Here is a 16,153-nt window from a genome sequence, read left to right as displayed (position 1 = left end):
AAAAGATTTTCCTTGTCTCAACTCGTACTGCTGTCTGTTCCAAAGATAAACAGGAAACGTAATATAACAATTTATATGATAAAAGAGCGAGTCCAGGGGGACCAGAACACAACGAAAGGTGATAGAAACAAATGCATTAATCTCACAATGAATGCAGCCATCATTATACACCACAATAAGCCACGCAAGTCCCCAGAGCAAAAACGAAAATCACGATCATCATACCACGTTCAACCTACTTTGAGTGCATTATCCTCGTGATAAGTCTGATAATCATCATTGCAATTTTTCAGGATCTAATTAAACCGTTGTATATTTTCAAAATCTTGGGTATATACGATTCTGAAGTTAAAAGTTACCCTGTGAAAAACCTTGCGAAAGTAAAATAAACGACATAGTGACAAATTACATTGTGTGATTGATCTTTTATTGTCGTATGAAAGCAAGGTTATTACTACTAAGATACAGCCACAAATTTTACACGCAGATAGATAAACTAAATGAAAGCAGCAACTTGTTAATAATTCGAATTAATATGCAGTGCTAAAGTAGCTCTTGACGACATTATTAGACAGTATTTGAAGCACAATCTTGTTTGTTGGCCCCACGCATCGCGGCGTTTTGAACTGACTAACAGCGGATCCTAATCCCACGTAATGATCCATGATCTTGTGAAAAGTACCCCTCTTCATGATTCGGAGTTCGAGGGCTCCAATGGTGTTCACCTTCCGAGAACTCATGTATCCTGCATCCACGAATGATCTGTCCAAGCAGTTGCAGCATTCTTGGAGAATTTCGTCCTTCGGGTCGCCACTCATTTCCCAGAAGATCACGTAATGGCCAGGATCAGTTGATGTATCTACCTGGCTCGTAAAATCTACGACTTCTTGGTTCTCCGCGGCTAGCAGCTTCGCTGCAGCTTCAACAGATAACTGTAGATCCTTCTCGGTGTTCTTGTCAATGTTGATTGTGAGAAGAAGATTTCTTCTGCAAACGAACTGGAGCTCCGGAGAAGAGTTGTGGAATCCTTTAACTTTGACCACGTCTCCTAATCTGTAACGGTACAGCCCTGCGAGAGTGCAATTTATAAGCATCATCTTTCAACAAACTTTGCGGTTGTCACACAAACCAATGGTACACTTCAGCCGCTCGAATAACTGTTACCACAGACTAGTAATGTTCGCTTATGCCGCTAAACAAATTAAAATATCTGAACGGTAGCATTATGCTAGTTATAACTTCTTGTGCGGTAGGAATCGTTCAAGCCTGCGGAAGAACACAAATGTAAAGAACAAAAGATGCTACCTATGCTATTCATGCGATGTCGCTTTCTATACCAGAATGGCATACTATATGGTTCATAGAAGGACAAAATGTTGAAACAACAATAGTTTTACTTACAGAGCTGGTTTTGTCACGTGAAGCATTCTTATATATGATTAATAATAAAGAATAAACTATGGGGAACACCAAGACCAGGAAAAGAGTAAAATAACCACATGGCAACTGGCAAGTGGTATCAGGAGTTAGTACACTAGTTATCATATTAACCAGTAATCAGATAACATAAAAAACAGAGAGGCGTGATTAAGAAAAGAGACAGACAATATAAGCACCTGCAAAATTAGTGACAATGACCTCATACTCCTCACCAACCTTTACTTCGGTTAGTCCAACAGGATTCGGCTCAACGCTGTTAAAATCCTCGTTCAAAGGGATAAATTCAAAAAAACCAATATTTGGAAGCACGGCAAATGTGGTTAGTTCTGGTGGTAACTTAGGGTTGACATTCACTCCAATCCATCCTTCAGAAGATCCATAATCAGCACTTATTAACGGTAAGTTTCCAGCATAGTGCCGCAACTTCATTAGATAAGGCTCCATGGAACCTGTCATGATTCCATAAATATATTTTGTATTTGGGAACAGCTCTGGGATCAATCCATTCCAGTTGCTTAATCCCAAGATCTTGTGAGAAATTGTATTCGCCAATTCAGGATCGGGCTTAAGAATCTTGGACACTGCTATTCGAACAGATGGGACCGTGATTCGGGTACTGAGAACCCCTTCTCGGATATCACTGACAAGTTCTTCCCAAACTTGTTCTAAAGTTCGGAAGGCGTGGATAATGCTGTGGGCAAATGTGGATGAAATGACTTGAACTTGGTCTCGGAAGATTAGCCCACACAAAAGATGACAGTATAAAGACTGGTGGAAGTCGGGGCCAAAGATCACTTCATCGGGGCTGCAAAATGGAATCTGCATTTCCCTCATTGTTTTTTTTATTTTTGAGTTACGGTACACATTAGTGGTGGCGGTTCCAGCTACTAGGCCCCCTTTTGTCATGAATTGTTTGCTACTGTAAATGAACTGTAAAGCCTTTCCACCCGCGATTGGATATTCTCTGCAAAAGTAAATTGTTCCACTCAAGCTTAAGTATGGAATATGAGTATCAGAAAGACACTAGTCTTAGTTACAATACATATAAAATTAATAACTTAAACAAGGTGGAAGCGACCAGCTTCTATTCTCATCAGAAGCAACTATATTGATGCCAGACACTTCTTCACCTCAAATATGCATCTCACATTTTGCCACAACGACAGAACAAAAGTATAAGAAGCTAAATATAATTTAAATTCCTGAAAAGATCGACAAAAGGGCAAATCTTGATGGATAATGTCAAGTCTGGTCCTCTGAAGGCTATACTTCCAACAAAGAGCACGTTATCAAAAATTAAATATTTGTTACAATTTTATTCTTGATTTGATGATGAATCATTCAATATATATTCTAATTTTTTAAAAAAAATTAAGAACTTTTTGAAAATAAAATTTTATACACAAGTGCTACTTTTCTTTGTCCAGCCGAGCCTGGGTAGGTAAGAAAAATTAAGAACTTTTTGAAAATAAAATGTTATAACACAAGTGCTACTTTTCTTTGTCCAGCCAAGCGTGAGTAGGAGCTCTGACTGCACACCTAGGATATTCAAGAAGCGAAAGAAATTTGTCTTGTCCGAGGACCTCATGTATAAATTCAAATACCAAACAAAATAAGGTTCAATTAAGGCAAACGAGAAAATAAAACCAAAGGGGTCGGGGACCAGTGGACACCTTCAAAATTACCTGTTTCTAAACGCGAAAGAAGTCTTGAATATCTGTAGTGTGTTTTCCATTAATTCATCATTAAAAGGCACGAACTTTGGCTTCCCTTGTGACGTGCCAGAACTGCAATTAGAATCTCAAATTTCACCTGATACTTATAAAAATCAATAAATGAATCAGAAGAGCGGGCAAATGGGTACCTCAATGAAATGGTGGTAACTGGTTTGCCAGTCAAAATGGATGAATTTTGGCCGTCGGCGATTCGCTGAATGTAAGATTCCAAGTCCTTGTGAGTGACAAGGGGGATACAATCCCTGAAGCTTTCAGGATCAGTTCTTCCATTGAGACCCCATTCCTGCAAATACTCAGCTTCACCATTTTCTTCCAATATTTTCTTTAGAGTTTCCCTCTGAACTTCTCCAGCATCCCTAGTCGTGGCTTCAAATTCTTCTATGACTGCCTCAGGATCGAATACTTGCTCCATTGTATCCAACATATTAACAATTCAATTGAGCAACTGCAATTTAGACACCGGTTCCTATAAGAAATCAAGATCTTCAAAAGGGAAAAGCAAAATTTATAAGTAGCTAGCTAGACATGCGAGAGGGAAAATAGCAATTATGAAACTTTACAGTGAAAAATTATGGGAAAAAGTAGAAAGAGAAGTCGGTGCAGAGGAACAGAAAAGGTAAATTATTGTATTACCATACATATAAGTGCTTCGTAATAGGTTGTGAGAATAAAACGAGAAGAATTCCAAGGATTGGGCGCATGATGCAACGAATAGAAAAGACGGCTATGGAATTTAGCTTCTAGCTATCATCAACACATGAAAGCGACACGATTTCATTTGAATTGTCGAGAAAATCAAATCCGGAAAGAAAAACATCTAACTTTAAAAATCCATCATGTATTTCTACTCACATAGAATCATAAACAGTCCAAAAGTTTTTTCCAGAAAGAAGTTTAACGAAGCAAATTCAAGAAAGTCTCGTACACAACCTAAGTGCTTCTCCCATGAATCTAATCTAAATACACTAAAAACGACTGTAAGAAAGAGGATAACCCATACCGTATATACACAGAAAAAGAAAGAAAGAATGATCTTTGAATTTGTAAATAAAAAGGTCTGAGCAAGAATCTAACAACAGAGGCAGAAAAGTCCATCTACAAACCACTTACAGAGTTAGTAATGCGCGCTAAAAGAAAAAAGATCAGTTTTTTCTTCGTGGGTTCTCTTACAAACGAAAAGTTAGAGGCAAAAAGGAGCTGGAAATTTCATTGGAAACGGAGCTCAGAAGACTAAGGATTGGGAGAAAATGGTGTGTGTTGCCAATGGGAGGTGAATGTGCGTGTATATATATATATATATATGCACACAAGGGAGAGGTGTTTGTGGGACAGTGAAATACCTAAAATGACCTTGTCTGCATTGATGGAACAGTAGTCCATGTGTTTCACCACTATTGAAATTTTAAACTCATTCTAATTCTCATAATTATATACAATCGCGTATCTTGAATGATTCTAAATGAATAGTAGTAATATTCCGGCATATATATTATGCCGAGATTGATCAATCTGATATATATTCAATGTGAAAATTAATGATTTTAACATAAAAAGATAAATATTTTTATGAATCAGGTCGAGTTAAAATCGTTTCAAAAAATTGATCTGTGAGACGATTCATATAAGTTTTGTATATGTAAATTGTTATACTCGGATGCAAGATGTTTTAGTTGGAACATTTTTTGACAAAAGTTAAATACGATTTTTTTATTTATAGATTGATCAATTTGATATATATTTAGTGTGAAAATTAATAATTTTAACATAAAAAAAATATTTTTATGAATCAGATCGAGTTAAAAATAGTCTCATAAAATTGATTTGTAAAACGATTCTATAAGTCTTGTGTATGTAAATTGTTATACTTAGATGCCAGATGTTTAGTTGGAACATTTTTTGACAAAATTTACAGACAATTTTTTCATATATAGATTGAAAATAACGTAGAATTCTAGAACTCGAAAACCCCTAAAATTTGGGATTTCCAGATATATTCTAGCTATTAGATGGTCAAACCTTTTTAATTCGTACATACTATGTGGCTACGCTTTGTATAAGCATAACTAATCGAACAAGACATGCATTAATTTCACTCGCTCGTGTTCACATATATACATAATTATTGTCTTCAGACTTGAGACCCAATGGACGACATAAATTAATTCATAACGTATTCATTAATTACTGTCTGTTTCATTTTCTTATATATAAAAAAAAAAATCAGTTTCCAAAACCAAACCAATAATTGCATGCTGATTTGAAACAATAGATGTCACGAGATATCAAACATTTTAAAAACTACTAATCACAGCTTGCATTATTAGTGTAATTCTAGTGCGGATATAGCTATATTTCTGACTCCGTCACTGTTCACTCGCAGAAAATAAAGAACATAATTAATTATTTCAAATCAGACAACGATTTTGCTCATATTTGTCTGAGGATCAATGTCTCGAGTGGAATCTTTTATCCATTATTATTAGTTAAGTTTCTTAACACTACAAAAAAAAAAACAATTAACCGTCGCTATAAGGGTAAAACGACGGTTTTAACGACGGTTTGAAAGTCCAACACAGAAGTGTGCGTCGTCTTCTCAAAACGACGGTTTTTTAACATACGTCTTGTATGATACACGACTTGTACAAGCAACTGTATTAAACAGACGGCTGCATATGGTTCACAATAAACTTGTAATGCAACCGATTACTGATAGTCACCAATGGCATTCAATCTGGTCCCTCCAGAATCTTATAAAAAAATATTTCTTGGGATTTTTCAAATATAAATAGAAATAATAAGAAAATTATAAAATCTAGTAAAATATCATAATTATACGCCATGGCCGACATGGATTTTTTTTTTTTGGAACAATGACAATTCATTTTTAGAATCAATTGAATTGCCAATTTTTCTGCTGTCGAAGACCGACAAAATTGACATCCGAGGTCCATTGATAAAAATGCGGCTCACATTTAAGAGTTTAAATTAATTTCCATGAAAAAATACGTTTCAAATTGCAATATGTAATTTCATTTGTGTAACAAAGTTTAGAGATTATAACAAGAAAATGTGAATATTGAAAAATTGTTACAGAACTCTCGACAAATTATTCAATTGCCTATTTCCACGTGTTTTTGAAGCATTGGCTAACGATTTTGAATTTTAAATAAATATATTCAGTAACATATATTCCGACCATTGACTAAAGAAACGGGGAGGGAAACAAAATTGGACAAGAGGTTATTACTTATTACTATATAGCTTTTATAGCCTTTCGCTTTCGGGACGGATAATAACAACAAGAAAACGAAAAGGAAGCAAAGAAAATGCATGCAGCCGTTTAGATACAGATGGAAAACAGTATTATTATTTTTTATATATTTAAGTTTTCTTATTTTGATCATTTATGTCGGTCTTATTAAGTCGTGTATCTTTTATTTTTTTACAATGTTAGTCATTTTTTTCGGAAATGTTGATATGACATTACACACGCCAACGTCAGAAAAACGACTAAAATAAAATAAAAAAAAACAAGATAAACGAACTAAAATTGAAAACTAATGATAAAAGATGATCAAAGTCGAAACATATAATACAAAAAAACACAACTTTCTACTTTCATTATCTTTTTGGTTTGAGTTCGAGTTTTGTTATAATCAAGTCTTGGTGGCACTGAATGAGCTACAAATTATTTGTGTAACTAAATTGTAATCTCTAACATACATGCCACGTTAGGTGACCTAATAGCTATTTGATATTCAAAAATTTATTTGCATTGTATATTAAATATTTATCTTTAAAGTTAAATAAAATTAAATTATTAATTTAAATGAATTTTGAGTTTAAATTCGATTCAATAGAATATTCATATTAAACTAATGAGATATATTAATTTAAAATATATTTATAAACAAAGATACAAACTAGAGCGAATGATTGATAAACCTTCATGTTAATAATTATCGTGACCCATTTTTTATTCACTCTCTTACTAACCAAGAAAAATGTTTACGCACTCTCTATGTCTATATGTGTTTTTTCGAATGAAATTCTATACAAAATATTGAAAATATGGAACAAAAATATGATATTTCGGAACTAAATGTTTTATGTTTGACAATAACATATAATTTTTACGTACTCAAACATACATATCAAATTTTGATATTAATGACATGTTTTTTTCCGGATGAAAATTGATATAAAACATTAAAGATGTAGTACTTAATATATGATATTTTAGTATAATGACTTTCAGATCGGGTACTAATATATGATATTGACACACAAATAAGTGTAATAAGTATTTATATTTAATATAACTGTTTTCAATTTTATACTCAAAATTAATATCAGATCTAAACTAATTTGTTTTGCAATATCACATGTATATTCTAGATTTTTAATGTTTTGTAACAAATTTCATATGAAAAATAATTGTGGACCCGATTAGTACAAAAACATTTTTTTGTATGAATCATAAAACGCAAAGAAAATTTCGACACGACATACACTAGACACATATTAAACTTTATTATTATTGATGATTACAAAGCAAGTCTCCATCGAAACTGTCAATTAATACAATCCCGGAATATTCACACTACCTTGTGGGCATTGTCTCCATGAGAAGATCAAAGGCCCAATTTTAACCACACATATGCGGGGTCCACTAATTCATATGCACGGTCCACCAATTTTTTTAAAATCAACGGCCCAGATCCTGTAAGGCACTGCCCCCACAGATAACATCGACTCTACCATCCATCAATCCGGGCGAACAGATAACTTGAAATTAGTTTTTGACTTAGAGTTAGTCTCGTGTGAGACCGTCTCACGGATCTTAATCCGTGAGACGGGTCAACCCTACCCATATTCACAATAAAAAGTAATACTATTAGCATAAAAAGTCATACTTTTTCATGGATGGACCAAATAAGAGATCCGTCTCACAAATACGACTCGTGAGACCGTCTCATACAAGTTTTTGCCTTTGACTTAAATTCGATAATATGGGATGTGTTAAAAAATTGGTGCGCTCCGTCGGAAAAGTTCAAGGTAATATAATTGTCATATGCCGTTATCTTTTTAATTTAAAATATAAATTAAAAAAACATTTATTATTTTATGTGGTTTTTGGGAAGCCAAACTATTTCCCTTTCCACCATGTGCAAAATAAAGTTTGTCAACACTGGCCTTTTTTATTAATTTGTAAACTTCCTATAATAAAACTCCTCTTAGTCTCTCGAGGATATTTCCGAATCTATCTATAATATAATTTTGATATGTTATACACTATCTTATACACTTATTCATTGGACGTGATAAAACATGGAAAAATTGAACATCTAACAGAAGAGTGTCATTTTATTGGTACTCAAACAAGTGTGCACGGTGAATATGTATTATATCAAAACTGTATATATTTATTGTTTATATTATTATATTTAAAATCCCCAATCGTGATCTATATTGAAAAAGGCTCTCTTTATTTAAGATATACATGTCATTCATCTCGTGGGTACGTCTACAATCCATTAAAGCTTTTTGACTCAAAAATACATATTATGATTAAAAGTGTGGACCATGGATATACATGTAATTTATATGGTCATGGTGTGTGTGGAAATCAATTCACGCTTTCACTATGTTCCACTCAAAAGAAGTCGTGCCGATATATTATGAGCGAGTTTAATAGAAATTAGTATACCGATACACATATGTTTTATAATTCATTTGATTTATATTTAAATTAGAATCAAAATATAATTATAAAGAATAGTGAGAGATTGCACTGTCATTTTGATATAAATTTTTTTGGTGAATTTGTCCACAATGAATGAGCAAAAATAGATGACAAAAACTTGTGTGAGACGGTCTCACGGGTCGTATTTGTGAGACAGATCTCTTATTTGTATTATCAATGAAAAAGTATTACTTTTTATGCTAAAAGTATTACTTTTTATTGTGAATATCGACAGAGTTGATCCGTCTCGCGTATTAAGATCCGTGATACGGTCTCATGTTCACATGAGAGTCACTCAAAATAAATATATTTTTTAGTGTCTTTGACCGTTTCCATCGTATCCTAAATTTTAATAAATTGAAATAGGAAAGATACATGAATGGGCTTTGGTTATTTGTAGAATAATTTCTTTGGCCGGTTTCTGTATCACGACAAAGAAAGATGATGGATACTTGGGAAGTCGGGGATTCGACAATGATTTAGACTAGTTTACATTAAAAATAAATTTTTCAAAGCTTGGTTGCAAGAAATTGGATTCAATTGATATTATGGGTTTGGGCTCACGAGTGCCTACTTTGGGCCTCGATTTTCTATGGATTATATACATATCGGACTTCAGAATAAGATTTTAAAATAACATGGGCTAGACTTTATCCACGTTTGATTTGTAGGTTAAATGATAATGATACATAATTATAAATCATTTTAATAATTTGAAATTTGAGTCAAATATAGATCGGTCTCACAAATACGATCCGTGAGACCGTCTCATACAAGTTTTTGCCTTAATGTTTTATCATCATAGCAAACTATACTAAAATCGTTGGCCTAACCATCTCTCTGAAAGTCTGCACTCTGCGGGATAAAGAGATTATATAAACTTTTTTTTTAAATGTTAAATGAATGTAGTAGCGTCGAACTTCATAATCCAAAATCTCTGGTTGTAACAATTTGTGTGTTGCTCGTCAAAATTCCCAATTAACTATTACAAATAAAATGATGTGAGAAACTTATCCACGAGTTGGCATTTTGTATATATAGCTAGCACCTTCCTGGTTTTTTGTACTCCTGTTTTTCAAACAACGGATATTAATTATATAATTTTTTTTTTTTTAAAAAGTCGTGGTTACTACTTACTTGTGGTCACACAATGAATATATTCGTGGACTATTTGCATGTAACGGAGGGCCAACCCCGAGAGATGAGAATCTCCGAGCACCACAAATTTTTAATAAATATTATATTGCCTTATTTTATATATTTAATGTTTGACATTAGTAGTATTTGAATAATTATTTAAAATTATTCATATAATATAATAACTATATTTGAATTTTAAGTATTATTATATAAAAAATCTGAGATAACACTCAAATGAATAATAATATTTTGTCGTGAAATTGATTTCTTTATATTGATGGAGTGTTGTTATAAATAAAAACAATTTATTAAAATATTTTAAAATTTATATATTATTTTATTTACCAAAATTTTAAATAATAAATAAATATTTTCAAAAAGCTAAAATTTTATCATTAATTTGATGAATAATTTTGTTTAAAATGTTTAATTATTTTTTGACGACTTGTTAAAAAATATTTATATTAAATTTCTAATTAACTAGATAATAACAACAATAACGATTTATGTATAATCAATATACCAAAAATTCATGTCGATACACTTTTTAAAATGATAGAAAGCAGTAAGAAATAAATATAAAAAATTAACATAAAACTCAAAGGAATCATACATAATAATAATAATAATAATAATAATAATATTGAAAGCAGATAACGAAGCCACCAAAAATGAAAAAGCTTTTGACACTAAAGCAGATCGCCGTCACTTATAAATGCCCAGACACACTGAAACACACACTTACTACGTGCAATAGTGCCCGCCCTGATTTATCGTCCGCCGCGCCGGCATCCTCGACAGCGACGTACTATTCATCTTCGCGTAGATTGAACACTTCGATTTGATCACCGATCGGAGGATTTTTTGTTTAATTTTATTTATTGCTTTGGAATTCTTTTGGAGGACTCGATGGCGTCGGAGGAGGTGAAGACGAGCCAATCTGCGGTGTCTAAGATTGTCAATTTGGCGGAGGAGGCGAAACTCGCCAAGGAAGAAATCAAGCCTACCAAGTATCAACTTTACAGTATTTGCAAATCTCTAATTGCTGGTGGTGTTGCTGGAGGCGTGTAAGTGTTTCTCTGCTTTTAACATAAATGTATGTTTATAGTCCTTTGAGAGCGTGTTGGATACATAATCATCTTATTGTGTTCTTTTGTTTATAGTATGAAATGTATGTGATGGTCTTCGACCCCTCGGTAGAGAATAGAGATGGCGGAAGTGTATATTTATAATAATCGAGTTGAAAATTTGGGATAATTGTTACCCACAGAGGTCTGTACTAGATGTACTCACATAAATCCATCTTTCTGAACTGCTTTGATGGAGTAGTCTTGCTCGACTGTGACTCAAATGAACAGACAACTAAAGTGCACAATCGTAGTTATATGTGCATGCCCTCCTAAAATAATTAGCTGCAAAATTTTCAAGCTTTCAGTTTTATACCATTCCTCACAATTAAGGGTACCCGTCTCTTTGATCACTCTGTCCTCTCTTTAGCTGAGATAAATTATTTTGTACGGAACAATGAATGGGTAATATAAATTTTTAGTTGCTTGAAGTGGATGGATTATGTTCTCAATCTTGTGGTACATTTGGACTGGAAGTACACATCTGAAAATAACCAATTGAGAAGATATAGTTTCTCTACATGTGAGGTGTATCCTGAGAGAAGACAGTAATTTGAAAGGCGCATGCTTATTGTTGGCCGTTCTCTGGCTGCTGGATTTCTTTTCCTTTCTATTATTTTTTCTGATTGACCAGCTACCGAGTTCTAATGGATGGTTAAATGTTCGCATGTGACTGACTTGTGGCATGATATTGCAGGTCGCGGACTGCTGTAGCTCCATTAGAGAGATTGAAAATTTTACTGCAGGTTTGTTTTGTTCAAGTTATTGACCTTTTCTTATCGTTCTCCAGCTCTCAAATCAGTGACAAAGTTACATAACATAAGTTTTAACTCTGTGTCAGGTTCAAAATCCACACAACATTAAGTACTGTGGTACTATTCAAGGCTTGAAGTATATATGGAGAACTGAGGGATTTAGAGGAATGTTTAAAGGCAATGGCACTAATTGCGCTCGAATTGTCCCAAATTCAGCAGTAAAGTTCTTCAGCTATGAGCAGGCTTCCAAGTATGGCCCTAAAAAAGTAAAATGTGTATGCACTTAGTTTTTTTTCTCATTGAAATATTCTGAAAACACGCATCTATTGTTCTGATCTTTGTCTTCTACTTAAATTCACTTTAGCTTGTCCTTTGTTGGTTTATCCAATTCAATATTGTAAATTTTTATTTCTGGATCGAACATGATATTGGTGTCACCAGTTTTGGTTTTTGGTTAGGCTCTTGACTACCAACTGTCGACATGCTTAACTTTCTTATCTTTCTTCTCCGATTAAGTTGTTCTTGGAATGTTGAACTCGTTTAGCTGGTCTTGTTCATTCAGAGTGTAGGATTGGTGATAGTGCTTTATCTTACATAACTGGGGACTCTTTTCCATTTGTGTACCTAATATGGAAGAGTTTTAGTTAAAATTTCTGATTGTTAGCGTTGTGTAATTTGATTTATCATGAGGGTTTTGTGCTATTGAGTTAATGAGGTAATAGGCATGGATATGTGCAACACAGTTGGTGCTAATAAAATTTTATCCGAACAAGATGAGTTTGTCATTCTCCATTTTATTTTACCGAGCTAGTTTTCTTGTTGCAGGGGAATATTATATCTGTGTCAGCAGCAAATTGGAAATGGTATGCTTTTGTTACTATACGTAGTTGGTAATCAAGTAGTTAGTTACACACACTTATACACATACTGGCACTGTATTTTATGCTAGGAGTTGCAATTTGAATCAGAGGTCTAGTTTTGATTTTGTTGGGTGGAAAATATTTTGCTAATTATCTTTATTGTCCTTTCAATGATTGTATAAATATAATTAAATTCCAAAGCGAAGAAGTGAAAATTGGGATAACCCGAAAGTGAGCCATGAGGTCTCAAGGACACCTAATCTTCAGCTGTTGATGCTTTTGACTGGCTAGTTTCACCACATTGATGACTAGATTTCCTATTGATTTACTGATATTAAGTTGAATAGTACAATGTCTCGGTATCCAAGCAATCTACATGGTTATTGCCATCTCAATATCCTAAAATTAGTGAACTACTTCTGGCGTAAAATCTGGACACTATCTAATTTTTATGCATGCTGATAAGTTTTATAAAAGGAACGCATGGTTAGTGCTCAAGATTTACAAGGTCCAAAGAAGTATGTATTAATGGATTCTTACTTATTTGTTTTGCAGAGGATGCTCAGCTGACTCCTTTATTACGGCTGGGAGCAGGAGCTTGTGCTGGAATTATTGCCATGTCAGCAACATACCCAATGGACATGGTTAGAGGCAGAATTACCGTACAGGTACAGACACTCCTTAAGATGAGCTTTTTGGAGATTGTTGCTGTTGACGAATTTGTCCAGCTATATGACTGTTATTTTCTTCTATGCTGCAGACTGAAAAATCTCCTTTCCAATACAGAGGAATGTTTCATGCTTTATCAACTGTTCTTCGCGAGGAAGGTTTTCGTGCTCTGTACAAGGGTTGGCTCCCTTCTGTCATTGGTGTTGTAAGTCCTGGCATCATATGTGCTTTAGTATCTCTGAGTATTGCCACAATATTTCCCACAGAGTTTTCCTTTTCCACTATGTGATAAAGTGGCGATGTAACATGCACGTTTTATTTTGTTAAAACCAGTAGCAAGATCATATCTTGCAAAATAAAACAAGTGTCAGAATTGCATTTAAATGACTGCATTTAGCATATAAGAGTGGTCAGAGAATCGCAAGATGATATGACCTGGATGATTGAACTTTTCACATTGGCTATTAAGGTGAAAAATGTTTGGACTTTGCAGGTTAAGAACTAGTGTTTACCATTTCTAATGATTCCGTGAACTTGGTTTTCTTGTAGTTTGACAGAGAGTACACTTATTTGTACAGACTCTTTTTTGTTCACATAATTAAAATTGATGTGCCATAGTTATTGATTTGGAATGAGTGTCTCTTGTAAAGATGTGAAACGTATTTTACTGCCTAATTCTCCATATAATGATTTGTATCCCATTCCAAATGATATCAAGCGGCTTTTGAAACGAAATATTGTCATTGTGACTGCATGATGTGCTTTAACATCGTTCTCTTGCAATTTTGTATATCCCCTTCTCTTGCCTTTCTGGAGAACCTTATTCTCTCCTTTTATTTTTCTTAGGTTCCTTATGTGGGTCTCAACTTTGCTGTGTACGAATCTCTAAAAGATTGGTTGATTAAATCCAAAACCTTTGGGCTTGTTGGCGAAGATGATGAATTAGGTGTTGCAACAAGGCTTGCATGTGGGGCTGCAGCAGGCACAGTTGGACAAACTGTTGCGTACCCACTCGATGTTATTCGTAGAAGAATGCAGATGGTAGGATGGAATCATGCTGCTTCCATTGTCACTGGTGATGGGAGGAGCAAGGTCGCCCTTGAATATACGGGCATGATTGATGCTTTCAGAAAAACTGTGAGGCATGAGGGTTTTGGAGCATTATACAGGGGTTTGGTCCCTAATTCAGTGAAGGTCAGTCTTCAATTATAAAAACTTTGAACTTCCTGGGATTATGCTATATGAGGAATCTTGGTTTGGATGAAAGCATTACGTGCTTAAAAATCAGTGCCTTTAGCATCTTGTTACTTGCGTATACTATGTGAAAAATGGAGGCCAAATTAGATTATATCGCGTGTTATTGTTGAAAAGCAAACAGTCTTGTTGTTTTTATGGTATGAGGCTTAGTAGTAGAGTGAGAACTCCATTTCTGGTTAAAGTTTCCTTGCATTTTCATAGGTGAAAATTAATCCGAGTTTATCAAGCATTTGGGTATTCTCACTAGTTGCTTGTGTTACTAAATATTGCCATGTCTGTTCAGGTTGTCCCATCAATAGCAATTGCTTGTGTTACTAAATATTGCCATGTCTGTTCAGGTTGTCCCATCAATAGCAATTGCATTTGTGACATACGAACAAGTGAAGGCAGTACTTGGGGTAGAGATTAGAATATCTGACTGACCCAGAGAGAGCTTCGACCTTCATTCAGTGTAGTTGAAAAGAAAAAAGGATCATTTGATACGTCCTCTTCTCTTCTCGGTGATGGTCCTAATCCGAGTTTATGTTCATTAGTCTTGTTTTATCTGTTTAACAGTGCCTGTTTTTTCATCTGGGTTGGTAATTTATTCGCTTGGTCGAAAGCCTGTTTCGATTAAGTATTAAGCTAGTGTGAACAGAATAATGCAATAAATATTGTTTCCAGCTTGCTTGGTATGTAGCTAGCTTCTGAATAGCTTTGTACTTTTAATTGACAAATCTGCGTACGCTTGGTTTACAAGGTTATATAGTCCTGCCTCCTGGCTTTAGGGGCATAACATCGCTGTCTCGGGTAATGTTCAGAGCTATTAAGTTCCGAAGTTCACCCTTCAAAGTTGAGACCAGTCTCTTTTTTATATCGGTGGATGAGGTGATTTAACACACGCTTTAAAATTGTATAGTTGACATTAAAAAGTTGAGAATGAAGTAATGTTTTTTTTTTTTTTCAATTCTATTTTAAAATAAAATGTATTTTTAAAATTGAACGATATGAGATAAGACATAATAGTAATAGGAAGATAAATGTGTTATATGGAGTTGGATTATCAAATGGTATTTTTGGAAATATAAAAAAAATTCATAAACATAAGAAGTTAGTCATCTAGGGTTGAACTTTAATTAAAATTGTATGTTAGTAATAAATAAATTCTCCCAAGTTAATCATTTTATAGCTAATGAGAATGAATTAAATCACATAGTCAATGTTCCTAAAGTAGAAACTGATCTTTGTGTTGCTGAATAGCTTCTTTCAAAAGAACTTTGTTTCCTCAAGTAAAATGTCTTGGTAGAAGATATTATTTATTGGAATTGAGGTTTATTTTTATGGGAACTTTAACAATTTATGGAATGATTTTAGCATTAACTAGAAGTCATTATTTCTTCTAGAGAAGATCCTAATTTTTTCGGAAGAACTAGATAGATATTCT

The 16,153-nt window shown here is 33.9% G+C and overlaps 2 protein-coding genes across 4 annotated transcripts; one reads left to right on the top strand and one right to left on the bottom strand.

The window, feature by feature from the left end:
- Window positions 1-410: 410 nt before the first annotated feature.
- LOC140808909 (jasmonoyl--L-amino acid synthetase JAR4-like) lies at window positions 411-4,452 on the bottom strand. Of its 3 annotated transcripts, none has more exons than XM_073166254.1 (5): window positions 4,287-4,452; window positions 3,305-3,659; window positions 3,126-3,227; window positions 1,617-2,404; window positions 411-1,069 (listed from the first exon to the last, which is right to left on the bottom strand). In XM_073166254.1, the coding sequence occupies exons 2-5, from the start codon at window positions 3,598-3,600 to the stop codon at window positions 531-533; spliced, it is 1,725 nt and encodes a 574-aa protein (XP_073022355.1). In that variant the 5' UTR covers window positions 3,601-3,659; window positions 4,287-4,452; the 3' UTR covers window positions 411-530. The 3 variants fall into 3 exon arrangements, with proteins under 3 accessions (XP_073022355.1, XP_073022354.1, XP_073022353.1); XM_073166253.1 differs by having other exon boundaries at window positions 3,305-3,642; XM_073166252.1 differs by having other exon boundaries at window positions 3,305-3,621.
- Window positions 4,453-10,752: 6,300 nt separating this feature from the next.
- Window positions 10,753-15,511, top strand: LOC140809346 (mitochondrial adenine nucleotide transporter ADNT1-like). Its single transcript, XM_073166940.1, has 8 exons — window positions 10,753-11,129; window positions 11,887-11,935; window positions 12,031-12,194; window positions 12,770-12,807; window positions 13,360-13,472; window positions 13,565-13,678; window positions 14,320-14,667; window positions 15,069-15,511. The coding sequence occupies exons 1-8, from the start codon at window positions 10,972-10,974 to the stop codon at window positions 15,150-15,152; spliced, it is 1,068 nt and encodes a 355-aa protein (XP_073023041.1). The 5' UTR covers window positions 10,753-10,971; the 3' UTR covers window positions 15,153-15,511.
- The last annotated feature ends 642 nt before the right edge of the window (window positions 15,512-16,153 follow it).

This window comes from Primulina eburnea, chromosome 13 (genome assembly GCF_022965805.1).
Source record: "Primulina eburnea isolate SZY01 chromosome 13, ASM2296580v1, whole genome shotgun sequence".
Taxonomy (NCBI): Eukaryota; Viridiplantae; Streptophyta; class Magnoliopsida; order Lamiales; family Gesneriaceae; genus Primulina; species Primulina eburnea.
This window is presented reverse-complemented; position numbering and strand designations above follow the sequence as displayed.

Coding starts and splice junctions, on each gene's coding strand:
- LOC140808909 (XM_073166254.1), bottom strand. CDS start 3,600: ATGTTGGATACAATGGAGCAAGTATTCGATCCTGAGGCAGTCATAGAA. Junction 3,228..3,304: donor GTTACCACCATTTCATTGAG/GTACCCATTTGC, acceptor TTCTAATTGCAG/TTCTGGCACGTCACAAGGGA. Junction 1,070..1,616: donor CATTGTCACTAATTTTGCAG/GTGCTTATATTG, acceptor GCACTCTCGCAG/GGCTGTACCGTTACAGATTA.
- LOC140809346 (XM_073166940.1), top strand. CDS start 10,972: ATGGCGTCGGAGGAGGTGAAGACGAGCCAATCTGCGGTGTCTAAGATT. Junction 11,936..12,030: donor GATTGAAAATTTTACTGCAG/GTTTGTTTTGTT, acceptor ACTCTGTGTCAG/GTTCAAAATCCACACAACAT. Junction 12,808..13,359: donor TCAGCAGCAAATTGGAAATG/GTATGCTTTTGT, acceptor TTTGTTTTGCAG/AGGATGCTCAGCTGACTCCT.